At 52.0% G+C, this 16,586-nt stretch overlaps 1 protein-coding gene across 3 annotated transcripts in view; it reads left to right on the top strand.

Annotated features, from left to right (window-relative positions):
- Positions 1–633: 633 nt before the first annotated feature.
- Positions 634–16,586, top strand: part of RRP12 (ribosomal RNA processing 12 homolog) — a 28,884-nt gene continuing 12,931 nt past the window's right edge. For 2 of the 3 annotated variants that reach the window (XM_005225555.5, XM_059881873.1), the window contains exons 1-19: positions 634–864; positions 1,370–1,605; positions 3,133–3,216; positions 4,533–4,609; positions 5,105–5,210; positions 5,415–5,531; positions 6,598–6,736; positions 6,825–6,952; positions 7,895–7,993; positions 8,606–8,697; positions 10,567–10,678; positions 10,908–11,005; positions 12,306–12,420; positions 13,462–13,604; positions 13,819–13,940; positions 14,851–14,915; positions 15,003–15,165; positions 15,573–15,727; positions 16,020–16,087. In XM_005225555.5, coding sequence (XP_005225612.1) covers positions 726–864; positions 1,370–1,605; positions 3,133–3,216; positions 4,533–4,609; positions 5,105–5,210; positions 5,415–5,531; positions 6,598–6,736; positions 6,825–6,952; positions 7,895–7,993; positions 8,606–8,697; positions 10,567–10,678; positions 10,908–11,005; positions 12,306–12,420; positions 13,462–13,604; positions 13,819–13,940; positions 14,851–14,915; positions 15,003–15,165; positions 15,573–15,727; positions 16,020–16,087 — 2,258 coding nt within the window. In that variant the 5' untranslated portion in view covers positions 634–725. The remainder of the gene's footprint in view (positions 865–1,369; positions 1,606–3,132; positions 3,217–4,532; positions 4,610–5,104; positions 5,211–5,414; positions 5,532–6,597; positions 6,737–6,824; positions 6,953–7,894; positions 7,994–8,605; positions 8,698–10,566; positions 10,679–10,907; positions 11,006–12,305; positions 12,421–13,461; positions 13,605–13,818; positions 13,941–14,850; positions 14,916–15,002; positions 15,166–15,572; positions 15,728–16,019; positions 16,088–16,586) is intronic. The other variant, NM_001191473.1, reaches the window with a different exon arrangement.

The raw sequence follows: 16,586 nt of genomic DNA, 5'->3' as shown, positions 1-16,586 counted from the left end.
CAGTCGTGACAGACTCTTTGCATGCAACCCCCTGGACTGCAGTCCGCCAGGCTCCTCTGTCCATGGGATTCCCCGAGGAAGAATGCTGGAGTGGGTTGCCATTTCCTTCTCCAGGGGATTTTCCTAACCCAGGGATTGAACCCTTGTCTGCTGTGTCTTCTGCACTGGCAGGCAGATTCTTTACCACTGGCGCCACCTGGTTTCTATGCTTACCTTTTGAAATTAGATTTTTTTAAAAAATTATTTTTACTTATTTGGCTGCATAGGGTCTTAGTTGCGGCACGTGGGATCTAGTTCCCTGACCAGGGATCGAACTCAGGCCCCCTGTATAGGGAGTGCAGTCTTAGTCACTGGACCACCAGGGAATTCCCTGAAATTAGATTTTAAAAAATAATATAAATGTACGTTTGTGTTTTAACCTGTAAAGGAATTCCAGTCTAATAAGGTTCACTCTTGTGGCCAAGAAGCAGTAGCCGTGGGGTAACATCCCTAGCCAGAGCTTCCTTCCTAGGAATGGGGTCTCCCTCCAGCCTCTCCTTCAACCGAGTGTGGAGCCTGGAGACTACGTGAAACCGGATGTTGATTCTTTTGCCATGGAAACGGACGCGAATAAGGAAGTTACGTCAGAGGAAGAGGAAGTGGAGCGGCTGCGAACCCACGTGGGTCCTGCGTGTATTTTAGTTCCCCGAACCCAATCCTTTAACCTCTCTCCCTGCCTACTAGGCATGGGTCGCTCGGGGAAGTTGCCCTCCGGGGTCTCGGCCAAGTTGAAACGCTGGAAGAAAGGCCACAGCAGCGACAGCAACCCGGTCATCTGCCGCCACCGCCAGGCCGCCCGCAGCCGCTTCTTCAGCCGGCCTTCAGGTAGCAGGGTCGCGATCACGGCACAGCCGGGCGGCGGGGTTCTGGGTCGGCCTGAGTCTCGATGGATCTAAGCCGCTCTGGGGCCCAGGCACCAGACGCTTCGCTGTTAAAATGTCCAATCTCGAACCTGCTGTAAGGGCCCACCCTCCCCATTTAACAGATACGGAAATTGAGTTCACAGGAGGGAGATAACTTGGCTCGGGTACCACGAGTGTCTGCGTCTGTAATCTTGGCTCTTCACAGAGCGCTGTCACCCTCTTCTCTTTCCCAGGCCCCTCACTGCAGCCCCCAGCCGACTCACACAAGCGAAACCATTAGCTGGAGGGTTCCCTTTCTGGGTCTGATAAGTACCGTGGGCTGCTGAGGCGGACTGCGTTCAGAATTTAGCTTCTCAGATTAGGAGCCCAGACTCTGTCGGTTTTGTTTCCTAGGGGTGGTTCTTGTTTTCTTGGCCAAGGAGTTTCGAGTAGAAGTGGGGGCCTTACTGTTTATCGGTGGTTCTCAGGAAAGAGCGACTTGACAGTTGATGCGGTGAAGTTGCATAATGAGCTGCAGTCAGGGTCCCTGCGCCTGGGCAAAAGCGAAGCCCCTGAGACGGCCATGGAAGAAGAAGAAGAGGTGACGCCGGCTTTCACCGAGAAGTCTTCTGGCACCTTCCTGAGCGGCCTGTCTGACTGCACAAACGTCACCTTCAGCAAAGTGCAGCGCTTCTGGGAGTCCAACTCGGCTGCCCACAAGGAGGTAGGGGGGAGCTCAGGACAGCCTGAGGCTAGCTGGGGAGGGGGGCACAACTGACTGCTGTCTGCTGACAACAGGTGGAATCTCTGGGTGATGTGTCACCCTTCCTACTCTCTGTGTCCCTGACCTATTGAATCTCCTAGGGCAGGTTCCACTCTGCTTTTTCTAAGAGTATCTTCTCATCTTAAGTGTAAAGTCCCTCAGTGTATTTTCCAGACAATTTCCAAATGTCCAAAAAATATTTTGCAAACGGTTTTTCTCTTCAACTATACCTAACACAGGCCTTTTTATATAGAATGTTTTCAGAAAACATTTGTTAAATAAATTAACGCTGAATAACAGTGGTTAGAAAATGTTTTATCTAATAGGACCTAAATGTTACCTTTTTTGTTTATAATTTTAAATTATATATATTTATATTTTTTCATTGTTTAAATGAGAAGTGTCAAAACTATAAATGATAACAAAGTGAGATGAGTAGAATAAAATATGGAAGTTGGCCTCCCAGCTTGCCTTCTTTATGGTGGTTACTGTTGACAAGTCACTGTACTTTTCTAGAACAGTGCTGTCCAACAGAAATGTAATGTGAGCCACACACAGGATTTTAAGTTTTCTAGCAGCTGTGTTAAATAAAAGTAAAAAAAAAAAAGATGCAGGTGAAAGTAACCTTAATTATGTATCTCTCTTGTAACCTGGTATACTTCAAATATTGTCATTTCAACTTATAATCAATATTTTTAAAAGTGCTGTATTTTTACATTATACTTACTGTACTGAGTTTTCAGAATCTAGTCTGACATCTCCATTTGGATGCTAACTTTTCATTGGCAGTACTTGATTAGTATTTAAAGTTCATGAAACTTACAATTGCAAAAGTAGATTCTTATACCCAAGTAGTTCTAAATCTGTTTCCCCGTAAGTATTTGCTAAAGTATTTGTTTTTAAATATAAATAATTAAGATGTTTAAAGATGCAGTTTCTCAGTCATACTAGCCAGATCTCAAGTTCTCAACAGCCTCTTATCAAATTATTAATACTATTCTAGACTTTTTTACCCAGACTTTGTCTAGGTTACTGAAAACAGCATTATATTGTATATACACTATTTTGCAACTTTTCCCCCACTGATCAGCATTTCTAAATTCATCTGTATAATTGGTCATCATTCTTTTCAGTAGTTACATAATATTCGAATCTGTCATTATTATATGATACTACATTATTAATCCCCTGTTGATGGCTGCTTTATTGTTCCAATTGGTTGCTGCAGTGAACACACTTGTGCACAAATGTTTGCACATTTGTGCAGGTATTTCTGTAATGGGTAGAGCACTAGAGGTGGGTTTTGGGGCAAATGTCTTCCAGTTTGCTGGGCCCTGTGATGTGTTCCCCTGGCTCAGTGCGAGGGGAACTTGTCTGCTCTGGGCTTTGTCAGGAGATTAATTCGTGATGGAGGAAGAAGAAAAGGCTACCCTGGGGTGGGATTTGATTGGAAATAGATGTCACAGATGGCTTCTCCCTTATGTGCAGATCTGTGCTGTCTTGGCTGCTGTCACAGAGGTGATTCGCTCCCAGGGTGGGAAGGAGACTGAGACGGAGTATTTTGCTGCGCTGGTGAGTGAGTGCAACTTGCTGGTGGGCATTTGGGGGAGCAGGTTCTTCAGGCTGTAGAGAGAAGACAGGGACCCCTGCATGCAGGGATAGAGAAAGACAACCTGGAACAGGTGAAAGGGCTTCAGTTACTCTCAAATGGCTTGGTAAGGCTGGTGGGATTTCCTATATGATTCTCATAAAACAAAATCCAGTCCTCTCTTTTATTTCTTTCCTAGTTGATAAAACTGGCTTACACCCGGGGGATTCTCTAATAAAATTGTTTTTAGAGTGTAGTCTGGGGGTTACCAACACCCTTTCAGGGGACTTGCTGTCGTTTAGTCTCTAGTCATGTCCGATTCTTTTGCGACCCCATGGACTGTAGCCCGCCAGGCTCCTCTGTCCATGGGATTCTCCAGGCAAGAACACTGGAGTGGGGTGCCATTGCCTTCTCCAGGGCATCTTCCCAACCCAGGGACTGAACCCACATCCCCTGCATTGCAGGCAGATTCTTTACCTCAGAGCCACTGGGGACGCCCTTTGGGGGCTTGGCTAGGTCACAATTATTCCATAGTACTACCAGACCATCATTTACCTTTTTCTGTGCCGTGAGTGTACCTGAGAGTTTTCCAGAAGTTATGTAACGTCTGAAGACATTTTAACAGCTCATGGAATTGTGCTTGCATATTCTTATGTTTAAAAAAAAATTCTCCATTTTAATTTTTCATATGATAAATATCAATAGATATAATTTTCATAAACAGAATCTCTTTGGGGAAATCCTCAATAATTTTTAAGGGTTTAAAAGTCTGAAAACCACCACTGTGGAGAAGGGGCAAACTATAGCCCATGGGCATCATCTGACCCATGGCCTGTTTTTGTATAGCCTGAGGGCTAAGGATGGATTTTACATTTTTATAAGATAGTTAAAACACACAAAGAATATGCAGCAGAGATGACATGTGGCCTGCAAAGCCTGAAATATTTATTATCTGGCTGCTCTTTGCAGAAAATGCTTTTTAACCTCTCCTCTAGAATAATGAAGTAAATTAAATAGCGATATAATGGTTTTCATCACACATCAGGCAGTGTTCTAAGTGTGATGTGTATTAATTCAGTTAAACCTCACGACAACTTAATTATCCCTGTTTTCCAAGTGAGGAAACCTGAGTCACAGAAAAGTTAAGTTGCTAGTCCAGAGTCACAGTGACAGAGCTGGGATTTCAGCTTCTGACACCAGGGTTCTTGGTCCTAACCATCCCCATGGGTGCACGGGGCCCCAGTACCCCATTTGCCCAGCATGACATGCTTCCCACATTCCCACCCCGTGGCCTGGTCAGATGACAACCATGGAAGCGGTGGAGTCCACGGAGTCTCTGGCTGCTGTTGCTTACCTGCTGAACCTTGTCCTCAAGCGGTGAGTCCTGGCTCCTTGTGAGGGAAGAAGGGAGAGGGGCTGGAGGGGAGGGAGTAACACAGGAATTATTAAAAAGAACAAAAAAATGCTAAGTATCCAGTGGCAGTCTCCCAGCTCAGGCTCCGGGTAGCCTGGGATGGTAACAGGACAAGAGTGTGACTGGGGTGGCTGGGCGGGGACAGCCATGACGGCCAGCGGGGCAGGAGGGATGAGGTGGAATGTTGGGCCTGCTTGTCTGGGGACCTGCAACCAGGGGACACATTGGGAAAGGACTGAGGGGAGCTTATAAGGTCCCATTGGGTCGGTAGTGGTGGAGAATATGAGGGAGGCGGGGAGCTCAGGGGCCATTGAAACGCACTGAACTGGGTGTCACGACAGGGGAGCCAGCTGAGTGACGGAGCCCGCGCTGCCCCACTCTGTCCAGCTTCTCCTCCAGACCAGCAGCCCTTGGAGACCCCTCTGGGCTTCTCACTGTCTCTGTTCTCTCCCCCACAGCGTGCCCAGCCCTGTGCTCATTAAGAAGTTCTCCGATACCTCCAAGGCCTTCGTGGATATCATGTCAGCCCAGGCCATCGGTGGCTCCACCTCTGCCCTCCGATGGGTCAGTGTCTGGGTCTGGGTGTCTCTCTGCTATCTTCCAGAGCCCACCTGATTTGGCTAAAGCTTTCACGCTGCCTGGGAGGGGTGTAGGCACTCTGTGGACCCTCAGAAAGCCCTTTGGCATTTTCCGGAGTCCCGGAGAACCCGGGCTGTCTCCCACGTGGCTGAAGCGGGTGGAGCTGAGGGTCTCTGCCTCTCCTCTCAGGTCCTCTCCTGTCTGGCCACCCTTCTGCGGAAGCAGGACCTGGAGGCCTGGAGCTTCCCTGTGACCCTGCAGGTGTACCACGGGCTGCTGAGCTTCACCGTGCACACCAAGCCCAAGGTGAGCCTGTGGGACCCCGGGCGTGGGGGGGCGGCCACTCCCATTCCAGGAAGCCCGCTGGTGCTGGGCTGCTGAGTTGGCCCAGGGAGGTCACCTGAGTGCTGGACTCCTATCCGGAGTTTCTGCTCCTGCCTGAAGCCCTGTCTGCTCACTCCTGCAGGAGGGATGGTCACAGTCAGGCCTGTTTGAGTTTCTGCTGCCTCACTGGTCAGTGATGTATTTAGTTACAGTGGAAGGAGAGGGGGCTGGAGGGGGCTTTGGAGTCACACAGAACTGAATTGAATACTTGACTCACTGTGCTGGGACTGTGGACAAGTTACCTAATCTCTCTGAGTCTTGGTTTTTTAAGCTGTAAATAGGGATAATAAAATCAACTTTGCTGCAAGGTCATGGCGACACTCGGGAGTTTTCCTCAGACCTGGTCCAGGTCCTGGCTTGTAGCCAGTGCCCAGTAAGTGGTGCTCGGTCACGTTGCTTCCTCCTGAAATTTATAATTGGGGGGAATGTATCAGTCATAACAGTCCTGAGTCACTCCTGATGCTGAGCACTCTGCTCCCAGGCAGGCCTGTGCCTCCTTCCCTGCGAATCCCTATGGCGGTTCTCTCACTTGCTTTAGGTCTTTGCTGGACCGTCACATCACTGGAGTGACACTTACCTGATCATTGCATAAAAAAGTAACAGCCCCTGTATTATTGTCTGCAAAGTACTTTTATCTTCCAGCATACATTTCTTTACTTCCTATCCCCTGATGAGTTGCTGGTTCACTGCTGAACTGGTGACCACTCTGTATTGTTGGATGATGGCATAAACAGAGGAATCTGTGTTGTAAAGATGAGACACTGAAGCTCAGAGACTAAGTAGTTTGGTTCGCTCAAGGTTGGTTGGTGAGTTAGTAGAAGAGCAGAACCTGAAACCCAGGTTTCTCTTACTTATCAGCCCGGGAGTCCATGCAAAGGATGCCCCCAGCATGGGTATGCGATCATTGCTCATTGCTGGTGGTCGTGACAACCACCCATATTGCTGGTTGAGTGCTGACCCGGCCCTGTCCCCTTTTCTTGCCCCTCAGATCCGGAGGGCTGCCCAACATGGGGTGTGCTCCATCCTCAAGGGCAGTGAGTTCATGTTTGGTGAAAAGGCCCCTGCCCATCACCCTGCTGCCATTTCTACTGCCAAATTCTGCATCCAGGAGATCGAGAAGTCCGGAGGTGGGGCAGCGCGGTGGAGTGGGTGGGGCAGGGCCGGGGGCAGCTGCAGAGAGTGGGCTGGAGTCTCAGCTGCCCCTCTGTCTGCCAGGCTCCAAGGAGGCCACCACCATGCTGCACATGCTGACCCTGCTGAAGGACCTACTGCCCTGCTTCCCAGAAGGCCTGGTGAAGAGCTGCAGCGAGACTCTTCTGCGGGTCATGACCTTGAACCATGTGGTGAGCTCATGCCCCAGTGCATGGGGGTGCACTGAGGAGGAGGTGGGCAGAGCTTCAGACCCCAGGCCTGTGTGCTGGCACTCGGGAAGCTCACTGTTCAGGCCAAAAGCGGGAGTTGGGGTCTCCTGGCCCCGACCCTGCTCTTGGCTACACCTGAGGACGCATCTCATCCCTGGAGTGGGGCAGACAGCGCCCCCAGAGCTGGGAGATGAGCTCAGGGAGGAGGTGGGATCGGGTGGGACTGGTGAGGTAGCACTTCTCCCCTGCTTGAGCTCCACCCCACCCATGCGTATGGTTATATTTTTCTCTCTCACCTTCTTTTTTTGCTCACTTAGTAATTTAGTAAGATCAGTATGACACTCTAAAGACACACAAAAGCGATGCCATGCATTTCTGCTATCCTAGCACAATTCTGTTAATCTTTATATGTTCTCATACAGTGTTTGTTCACAAACGTATTTTAAAATATTTAATATATGAATAACATGATCGTTGCTTAGAAAGAAAAAAAAACTCTGAAGTGTATAAAGTAAAAAATAGAGGTCTCTTTCCCGCCAAGTCTCATTTTCTAAGATAAATAGTACAGGCAGCTTGCTGTGTATCCTTTTAGACATTTTCTTTTTAGATAAGAAAACACATAAAGATACAGTTTTAATTATAGTACGCCAACCATTTGTAGCCTGTTTTTTTAGTCCATAATTTTAAAAACATGTTGTTCACGTTTCTCTGATGTCGTTTAAATCATTAAAAAATTTCCCAGTGGCTGCCAAGACTTCCTAAAGCAACAGTTGTGTCTGAGTATCTAGGCGTCGGGTGCATGTTTGAGATTCAGGGGGCCCAGGTCTCCCCCCGCAACCCACCAGCTGGAGTGGGATGTGGAGGAGCCCAGGGCTGCCTTGGCCTCCGAAGTGAGTTTCCCACTAACCTCCACGTCCTTTGTAGCTGGTGACAGCCTGTGCCATGCAGGCCTTTCACAGCCTCTTCCATGCCAAGCCCCGTGCAAGTACCCTGCCGGCAGAGCTCAACGCCCAGATCATCACAGTGAGACCTAACGGAGGGATGGGGAAATGGGGGACATGGCTGTGCTGGGGGGAGCCCTGTTACTTGTCTGCAGAGCGAGGTTGGATAGGCCAGACTGGACTGTCCCAGCATAGGAGGTGGGTAGACAGCCAGGAGACCATCCACCAAAGCCACATTAGTGTCCACAGGTGGGGCCCTGACCCTTGACTTTGTGGTAGTTATAACATAGTAAACCATTCAGCATGGTCTCATGGTAGCAGGTACCTCAAACAGGGATCTCTAGGTGGATTTGGGGAAGGGAGCACAACCCTCCCCCCAGCCCCCCAGAAAAATTGTTTGTAAAAATGTGTGTGTGTGTGTGTTCACATGCATTTTTCCAGAGAAGTGTTCTGGTCTTTGTCAGGTTCACAAAGGGTTGTGTTAACCAAGTTATTCTCAACTGCTCCTAAAGACTTTTCTCCCCTAGAAGCGGAAGCAGAAGGGCTTCATGGATCAGGGAAAGGAAAGCCAAGGGGGCTATGAGTTCTAGGGCCCCGTGTGCAGGCTGTCGTGTAGTGATAGGAAGGGGTGTTGTCACTGGACTGCTGCTGAAACACTTTGCTGTCACCTGCTTGTTCCTGGTCCCTCTCCTAGGCCTTGTACGACTACGTTCCCAGCGAGAATGATTTACAGCCCCTGCTGGCCTGGCTGAAGGTCATGGAGAAAGCCCATATCAACCTGGTCAGGTAAGGTCACGGTAGAGGGCGGTCCTGGCTCCCCACCGTGCATTGCAGACAGGAGGGCCATGAGCTAGAAGTTGCAGGGGGTTCAGCTTTTTCTGGGGGTGGCGGTGGTTCTGTGTTGAGTGTGTGCAGACTAGCTCTTGAGTTCATGAAGGCAGGGCTGGGGAGCACAGCCTGGGTTAGCCAGGGCTGCTGCCTCTCCTGCCGGAGCGATTACCAATCAGCTGTGAGGAGCAACAAGGCCTTCTGAGAGCATCTTCCCCACTGAAGGGTGGAGGCCAAGGGCCGTTCTTGTCACCCCCGGCTGTCACCCTGTGCAGTCGTTTACTTCTCAGAGGGTATCATCTGCTTTCTGCAGCTCCACCCTACGTCCCACCTGGGTTAATGGTCTGCTTCTCTGGGATTCTCAGTCCTTCGAACCCAGTTTCTGTTTTGTGTCTCTGTCATAACACTTACGGGGCTTCCCAGGTGGTGCTAGTGGTAAAGAACTGGCCTGCCAACGTGGGAGACGTGAGTTTGATCCCTGGGTTGGAAAGATCCCCTGGAGGACAGCATGGCAGCCCACTCCAGTATTCTTGCCTTGAGAATTCCATGAATCTGGCCCATAAGTTTGCAAAGAGTTGAACATGACTAAAGCGACTTAGCATGCACACAAAACACTCACTCTTATAGTAGCCACTGGGTAGCTCCACTTATCCCAAATAAGATTGAGAATGAAACAGAGTGTCAGTTGGTGATTGCATTTTGCCTGGAGCCAGAGTCGAGTCCCCGACGGCTCGACCCCTATGTCATCCTCTGTCCTCTGAAGGCTTCTGGTTGGCCCTCTGAAGACTGTTCTGGGTACTCTGCATCCGTGTTTCATTTCGCTGATCTTGCCACCCCACGAGGAAGGTCTCAGCCCATTTCATGAACCAGAAACTGAAGCGCTGTGTGTGAGTGTGTCACGCAGCTGTGGGGAAGCAGTGCCGCGTCTGCCAGGCTCATGTTCTTTTCCTGCACCAAACTGCTCTTTACCTGGAGGTGCCAGAAAGTGGCCGGATCATTTTGTTCTCCACTTTTCAGGGTTTATCCTACAGGAGGACTCCCCTAATTGTAGGATGTGCTAAGTCGCTTCAGTCATGTCCAACTCTTTGTGACCCTATGGCAGAAACACCTAGGAGCAACCTGGATGTGTCCCAGGGTGGGTACTGGTTAGGTGTGAACAGTGGAATACTAGGCAGCTGTTGGAAATAACTGAGGTAGATGGGTGCATGCTGATATGGGGAGATCTCCAAGATACATTGAGAAAAAGCAAGGTGTGTCATGGTTTGCATTCTTGAGCCAAACTACCAGGGTGTGAATCTAGACCACCCCCACCCCCACCCCACTAGCTGGGTGGCCTCGGACAAGTTATTTGACTTCTCTGTGCCTCAGTTTCCTCATCTCTGAAATGGGAATTGTGATAGGGTTTAATCTCAGTTGTTGTTTTTATTTTTACGAAGTTTAAGTGAATGAATGTTTGTTGTTACACCGGAACTTGGCATGTGATAATTGTTCCATAAGTGTTGGCAGTTAGTATTTTGTGTGTTTGTACATGTATAAAACCTTCTGGAAGAGTATTGAGAAACTTAGCCTTGATCTTCCCCAGGGAAGTGCGTCTGAGTCAGGCTGGGAGACGGTGTGAGGAGGTGCGCATGCTCTTGGTTTTGCGCCCTGGAGACCTGTCTGAACCTTGTACCACGGGTAGCTGTTACCTGCCTGACAGCACTCTGTACAGTTGCCCACCGGAAGGGCCTTTTGGTGCCCCTTGGATCTGTGGCTGCTGTCAGACCTGGGCCATCTGAGTCCCCTAGGCCTCGGGCCGGGCACCACAGAAGCCTTTTGTCTTGACAGGCTGCATCGGGATCTGGGGCTGGGCCACCTCCCTCGGTTTTTTGGAACTGCGACGACCTGCCTCCTCTCCCCCCACTTGCCAGTGGTAACAGCTGCCACCCAGTGCCTCCAGGTACCGCTACCCCCAGCCCCAGCTTTAGTGAGCGGAACAGAGTCTGAGGGGGTCTCCTGCTGCCCTGTCTCCCCCAGAGCTCGCCCACGGTCTCTGGCTACATCCTGGGGAAGAGGTTCTCAGAGTGGAGGCAGACTTCCTGGAAGCTTCAGGGAGCAGTCACCTGGGAAGGCAGAGTGGCACTGGGGGGCTAGCTTAGGCCCAAATGGCCGTGGCCTCTTTTTTGCAGGAGATCCTGAAAGAATGTGTCGCTCCCCACATGGCCGACATTGGCTCCGTGACCTCCTCAGCCTCAGGCCCTTCCCAGTGCATTGCCAAGATGTTCAGGTGAGAAGGCAGCCTCTGCGTTAGGAGGGAGTAAGGTGTGCCTGTCGAAAGCTCCTCCTGATGACAAGCGTTCCTCTCGTCAGCGTGGCGGGCCTTGCGCACACGGCCAGAGCAGCGGCTGTCATGTGCGTGCTGGTCACAGCCCAGGTGCTGTAGTGTCACTGCGCTCGTGAGTGTGGGCTTGGGGGCCCGTCCTCCACCTCAGGGTCCTCATCAGGCTAACGGAGGTGAGCATAGATGAGGTTTTAAATGTAAAGTCCGCAGGATAGTGCCTGCTGTGTAGTTGAGCACCAATAAATAGAAACTAGTGGTAGTTCTGTGGTTCTAGGAGATAGGTGCTGACCCCGCTGACAGTTTGGGGAGGCTGAGCTGCTAAGTGGCAGCCTGACTGCAGAGTCCACTCTTACGTGCTGGGCTGCCCTCTACACCACTGTGAGAGGGGCTGTTCACAGATGGGGCCACCTCGCCCTCCCCGCCACCAGCGAGGAGCCTCGGAGCACCAAGGGGCCTGGATGCTTGGTGTCGCCTCTGGGTCTGTCTGCTCAGCTCTGGGGTGTGCTTTGGGCTCCGTTCCTTACGAAGACCTGGAATGAAGTTTCTGGAAGACTGAGTAGAGCTGTTATGCACTGCCACCTCACCCCCCAACTCACCTCTTTCCCCACACTGATCCCTGTTAGCCATTCTTGCCTAAAGCCTCTGAAGCTCAGCCTTGAGAGATGAACTGACCGCAGTGCGCACAGGCCAGAAAGGGCTAGCGCCCTGCCCACCCCCCACTGCTGTGGCTTTCCTCCCTCTTGTCCAGACCACCTGTTCCTACCCCAGCTTCCTACCTCTGGTCAGACCGAGAAAGCATGGGACAGTGACAGCATGCGCTTTGGAGGCTCAATGAAGGGTATTTAGTCTCTCTGAGCCTCAGTTTCCCCATCTGTTGTTGTTCATTTGCTAAGTTGTGTCTGACTCTTTGTGACCCCATGGACTGCAGCATGCCAGGCTTCCCTGTCCTTCACTATCTCCCGGAGTTTGCTCAAAGTCAGGTCAATGAGGCCATCCAACCATCTCATCCTCTGTCAACCCCTTCCCCTGCCCTCAATCTTTCCCAGCATCTGAGGATGGAACAAATAACCTCACAGCCTTTTCTGGAAGTGTGAAGATTATATAAATGAGATTCTTAGCCCAGAGGGCACTTGATAAATACTGGTTCCCCTCCTTGGCCTTCCCTGGAGCCCTGCCCTGCTGTGGTCAGTAGTTCCTGGTGCCAGCCATGGACTTTCGTGACCCTGACTGCCCACTCCCTTGGCAGGGCGGTGGAGGAGGGCCTGACGTACAGATTCCACGCAGCATGGAGCTCTGTGCTGCAGCTGCTGTGTGTCTTCTTCGAAGCCTGTGGGAGGCAGGCCCATCCTGTGATGAAGAAGGTGAGTGGGCCAGGGCAGGAGGTGGCGCTGGGCTGTTAGACCTTGGCCTCTTGGAGGGGCATGTGTCTCTCTTACGTCTGCACTTCATCCACACTCCCACCCCGCCTTCACCCACGCCAAGGGCCCGCAGCAGGTGCTCAGTACTGTGTCCCCAGGAAGGTGACTGACTGGGCCAACATGGAAGGAATGAGAAGAGGGTCAGAACCACCCCCACCCGCACCCCCTAATGCCTGCTTGCTAGTCTTGGCTGGAGGTGATGGTTTTAAAACTCACAGGGAACTATTGTGATTCTTCCTCACCTCTATCTGTTATGTTTTAATTCTTCAAATTTCCTAAAACAAGTGAGCATAGCATTTTAAGCAGCCCTAAGTCCCAGGGAGGTTACTAGGGCCCAGAGGAAACCATGTAAGGCTCAGGGATCACCCAGAGGTCCTCCTCAGCTCCAGGAGCAGGTAGGGGCCCGAGGACAGGCTGCAGACCCCTCTCCAGCAGTGGAGGCTCCAGGCCTCGTGGGGCCCTCACTGTCTCCCCCTGATGCTGGTGGGACAAAAGGAGCCACCTTGGGAGGGCGGGGGCTGCCTTGAGAGGCCTGGTCTGGGCGCTGCTAGGTTGGCAAATCAGACCCCTAGGAGAGGTCGCCAAGGAATGAGGCTCGCAGCGGGGCTCTGGGGGGCTATGGAGAGCCAGAGGGCGCAGCTCAGGGGCAGCCACTCCACAGCACCTATTAATTTACTAATAGTCCGTGTGGGTCTGCGCTTCCCAGACGTTCCCATTTTTCTAGATAAACTGGAACTCTACATTTGTATGTAAAATCACTTGATTTTTACACGTTACTAACAAATACAGAATTTTTTACAAAATCCTGAGGCATTGAGGAGGGGTCAAGGACAGGTTACTTTGGTCGTTGGCCCTTGACCTCCGAGGGAGCATAACCTGGGCCTGCGCTCCTGACCTCATCCTCTTGGAGCCTCTGGCCCAGACTCAGCTATGGTGCCTGTCCTGCATGCCCATCTCACGCCTGGTCCCTTGACTGTGCCCTAGTGTCTCCAGTCGCTGTGTGACCTGCGCCTCTCCCCCCACTTCCCCCACACGGCAGCTCTGGACCGCGCAGTGGGGGCTGCGGTGGCTAGCATGGGCCCCGAGGTGGTTTTAGAGGCCGTGCCTTTGGAAATCGACGGCTCTGAGTAAGTGCGGCCCTGCCTGGCTTCCGTATCAGCCCCAGGAGAGCCTCACGGCTTGTTGTCCCCTGGGAGGGTGTCCACGCCCTGGAGTGACAGCTCTGTGTGCAGCGCTGGTCCGTAGAAGAGGGCGGAAGAGGGCCTGTGCTGCCCCTCGGCTCCGTGGAGGACGGCTTCAGGCCGTCACCTCTCTCACCGGGCGTTCCCTCCCTCCTCCCAGAGAGACTCTGGATTTCCCCCGGAGCTGGCTGCTGCCCGTCATCCGAGACCACGTCCGGGAAACTCGACTTGGTTTCTTTACCGCTTACTTCCTGCCCCTGGCCACCACCCTGAAGAGGAAAGGTACCGTGGGCCCACTGCAGTCCTGGAGGGATCGGGAAGGGCTGCTCCAGCACCTCAGCCTTAGGATGTGCGGCAGCCTCCCTGGGCCAAGTGGGTGCTTGCCAGTGCTAGGGCGCCATCATCAGTGGGCTCCAAGGCATGGCCAGGCTCCCCCGTTACAGACCCTGCCCTGAGACAGGCAGACAGGGGCCTCTTCTCCCACCAAGGGAGACAAGTACACACTCATGTACACATGCAGAGCTATTCCCAGTACAAGTCCTGACAGCCCCCACATCCCTCAATGGGGCTCCAGTGAAGTCAGGCATGGTAAAGCCCCCCATGGGACACAGACTGCTCTCTGTAAAGAAAGGCCTGATGTGGGAATGGACCTGTGTAGTCCATGGTGAGCTGAACCGGTTATGTTCAGATCTCAATTCAGCCACTCCACAGTTGGGTGATGGCAGGCAGGTTATTCCTCCCACCTTGGGTCTGCGCCTCATCTGTGAAGTGAGGCCAGTAATCGCAATGGTGTGAGGATTAAATGAATAATCACGAAAGTGCACGGTATTCAGCCTGACTTGTAGAAGTTATTCAACAAATGTTGCCTACTTTATTGTCTAGTAAAACAAGGTTTCAGAACAGTATATGTATAGTACAGTTCTTTTGTTTTTAAAAGTGTGCATGTGTTTGGAGAAATGTGACAAAAACAGAAGAGAGGAGGAAGATTGGCGGGGAAAGAGTGTGGGCAGATGTCGCTTTCTATTTTACATGGGTCTTTTTAGTTTTTCCAAACAAACAGGTGTTTGTTTAATAAGTGGAGCGGGGAATCACCCAAATTCCTTCCTCATGAGTGGGCTTTTGGTTTGGGTAAAGATGAGGCCTGTTGGCCAGGAGTGTGCCCAGGGCCAGACCGTGTCCTGTGTCGCTCTAGCAATGGACCTGGCCCAGGCAGGCAGCACAGTGGAGTCCAAGATCTATGACACGCTACAGTGGCAGGTAAGGGGGTCGCTGGGGGACTGGGGAGGACAGGTGGGCACGGGGTTGCTGGGCATCACCTTCCTCAGTCATCCCCTCCCTCTCCAGATCTGGACCCTCTTGCCTGGGTTCTGCACGAGGCCCACAGACGTGGCCACCGCCTTCAAAGGGCTGGCACGGACTCTGGGCACGGCCATCAGCGAGCGCCCAGACCTGAGGGTCACTGTGTGCCAGGCCCTGCGCAGCCTCGTCACCAAGGGCTGTGAGGCAGGTACGTGTGGGGTCAGGCCTGGTGGAAGGTGGCTGCGGGGGCCTGGGTTCCCTGACCCCCTCTGGCCTGCTCGTTGCCTGAGCTATCACCCATCCTTTGCGAGGGCCTGAGTGTCTGCTGGGGACTTGAGGAGTTGATGGGACGCTGAAAACTGCGCCCTTTCTCTCTTTACTCTCAATGTGCTGGCAGTTGTCCAGCCTTTATGTGGGGCTGGTCCTTCGCTGGCCCTATAGACTGGGGTGGCCCCATTCTCTGTGCTCTGCCTCAGCCTCTCCTGTCCCAGAGGACCCCAGACCTCTGGTCCCATCACAGGTCCCTCAAAAGAATGCCTCTGGGCTGCAGCTCCAGTGGCCATTGAGGTGGGGGCATGTTCTGCCCCTTTGTGCAAACTGTGGTCTTCCTGCCAGAGGCTGATCGTGCCGAAGTGAGCCGCTTTGCCAAGAACTTTCTGCCCATCCTATTCAACCTGTACGGGCAGCCTACTGCAGCTGGAGATACCCCAGCTCCTCGGCGGGCTGTGCTGGAAACCATCAAAACTTACCTCACCATTACTGAGCCTCAGGTGAGCTGGTGGACGAGGGGGAGGAGCAGTCTCCAGTAGGTGAGGGTTGGTTGGGGGTGTTGGCGAGGTCGAGACTCCACCCACCGTGGCTCACTGGGACCTCTGCCCCAAGAAGAACAGGGACTGATGTCAGCAGCACACTGGGCTTGGGGCCCTAAATAGGGAGGAGAGGAGGAGAAAGAGACAAGGGAGTAGTCCTGTGACCTGCTGTCGTTTTGTATTTTCTCTTTTGTGTATGTGTGTTTTGTATTTTTCCTTGAACAACCATCTCCTTATCCCTTTGGGCTGTCAGCTGGTGAATAGTTTCCTGGAAAAAGCCAGTGAGAAGGTGCTGGACGCCTCTAGCTCTGACTTCACCAGGTGAGTACCCCACTTGGGCTGGGGCAACCCAGGGAACTAGAGGGTGTGCTGGCAGAAGCCCTGTGTTTCTCTCTGGAATTATTTATGAATGTCTTGAGGTGCTGAATGACCCAGCTCCTCCACGAGGCCTGACCGGCTGCTCCTTCCCAGAGTGGCATTGTAGTCTGCTAGGGAGGGGCCAGGACCATGGAGACGTGCTGCATAGGTTCAGATCCCAGCTTTGCCACTTATGAGCTGTGACCTTGGACAAGTTATTTACTTACTCTGAGCCCTCATCTGTAAAATGGACATAATGATAGTACTTGCAAGAGAGTTGCTATGAGCATTGAAGGTGTTGACACATGTCAAGGGTCAGGAACAGTAGCTGGCATCTTATGAGTGCTGAATTAGGTACAGGCAGTGATTATTCATGGGCTCCTTTGAGGCCTCTTGTCCTCCTGCCCCTGACGTTTTCCACCTCCTCTGTCCCCAGTAGACATGAGAACACAGATAGTCCACG

Source organism: Bos taurus, chromosome 26, assembly GCF_002263795.3.
Source record: "Bos taurus isolate L1 Dominette 01449 registration number 42190680 breed Hereford chromosome 26, ARS-UCD2.0, whole genome shotgun sequence".
Taxonomy (NCBI): Eukaryota; Metazoa; Chordata; class Mammalia; order Artiodactyla; family Bovidae; genus Bos; species Bos taurus.
The sequence above is the reverse complement of the archived record's forward strand: the minus strand, read 5'-3'. Positions and strand labels throughout refer to the sequence as shown.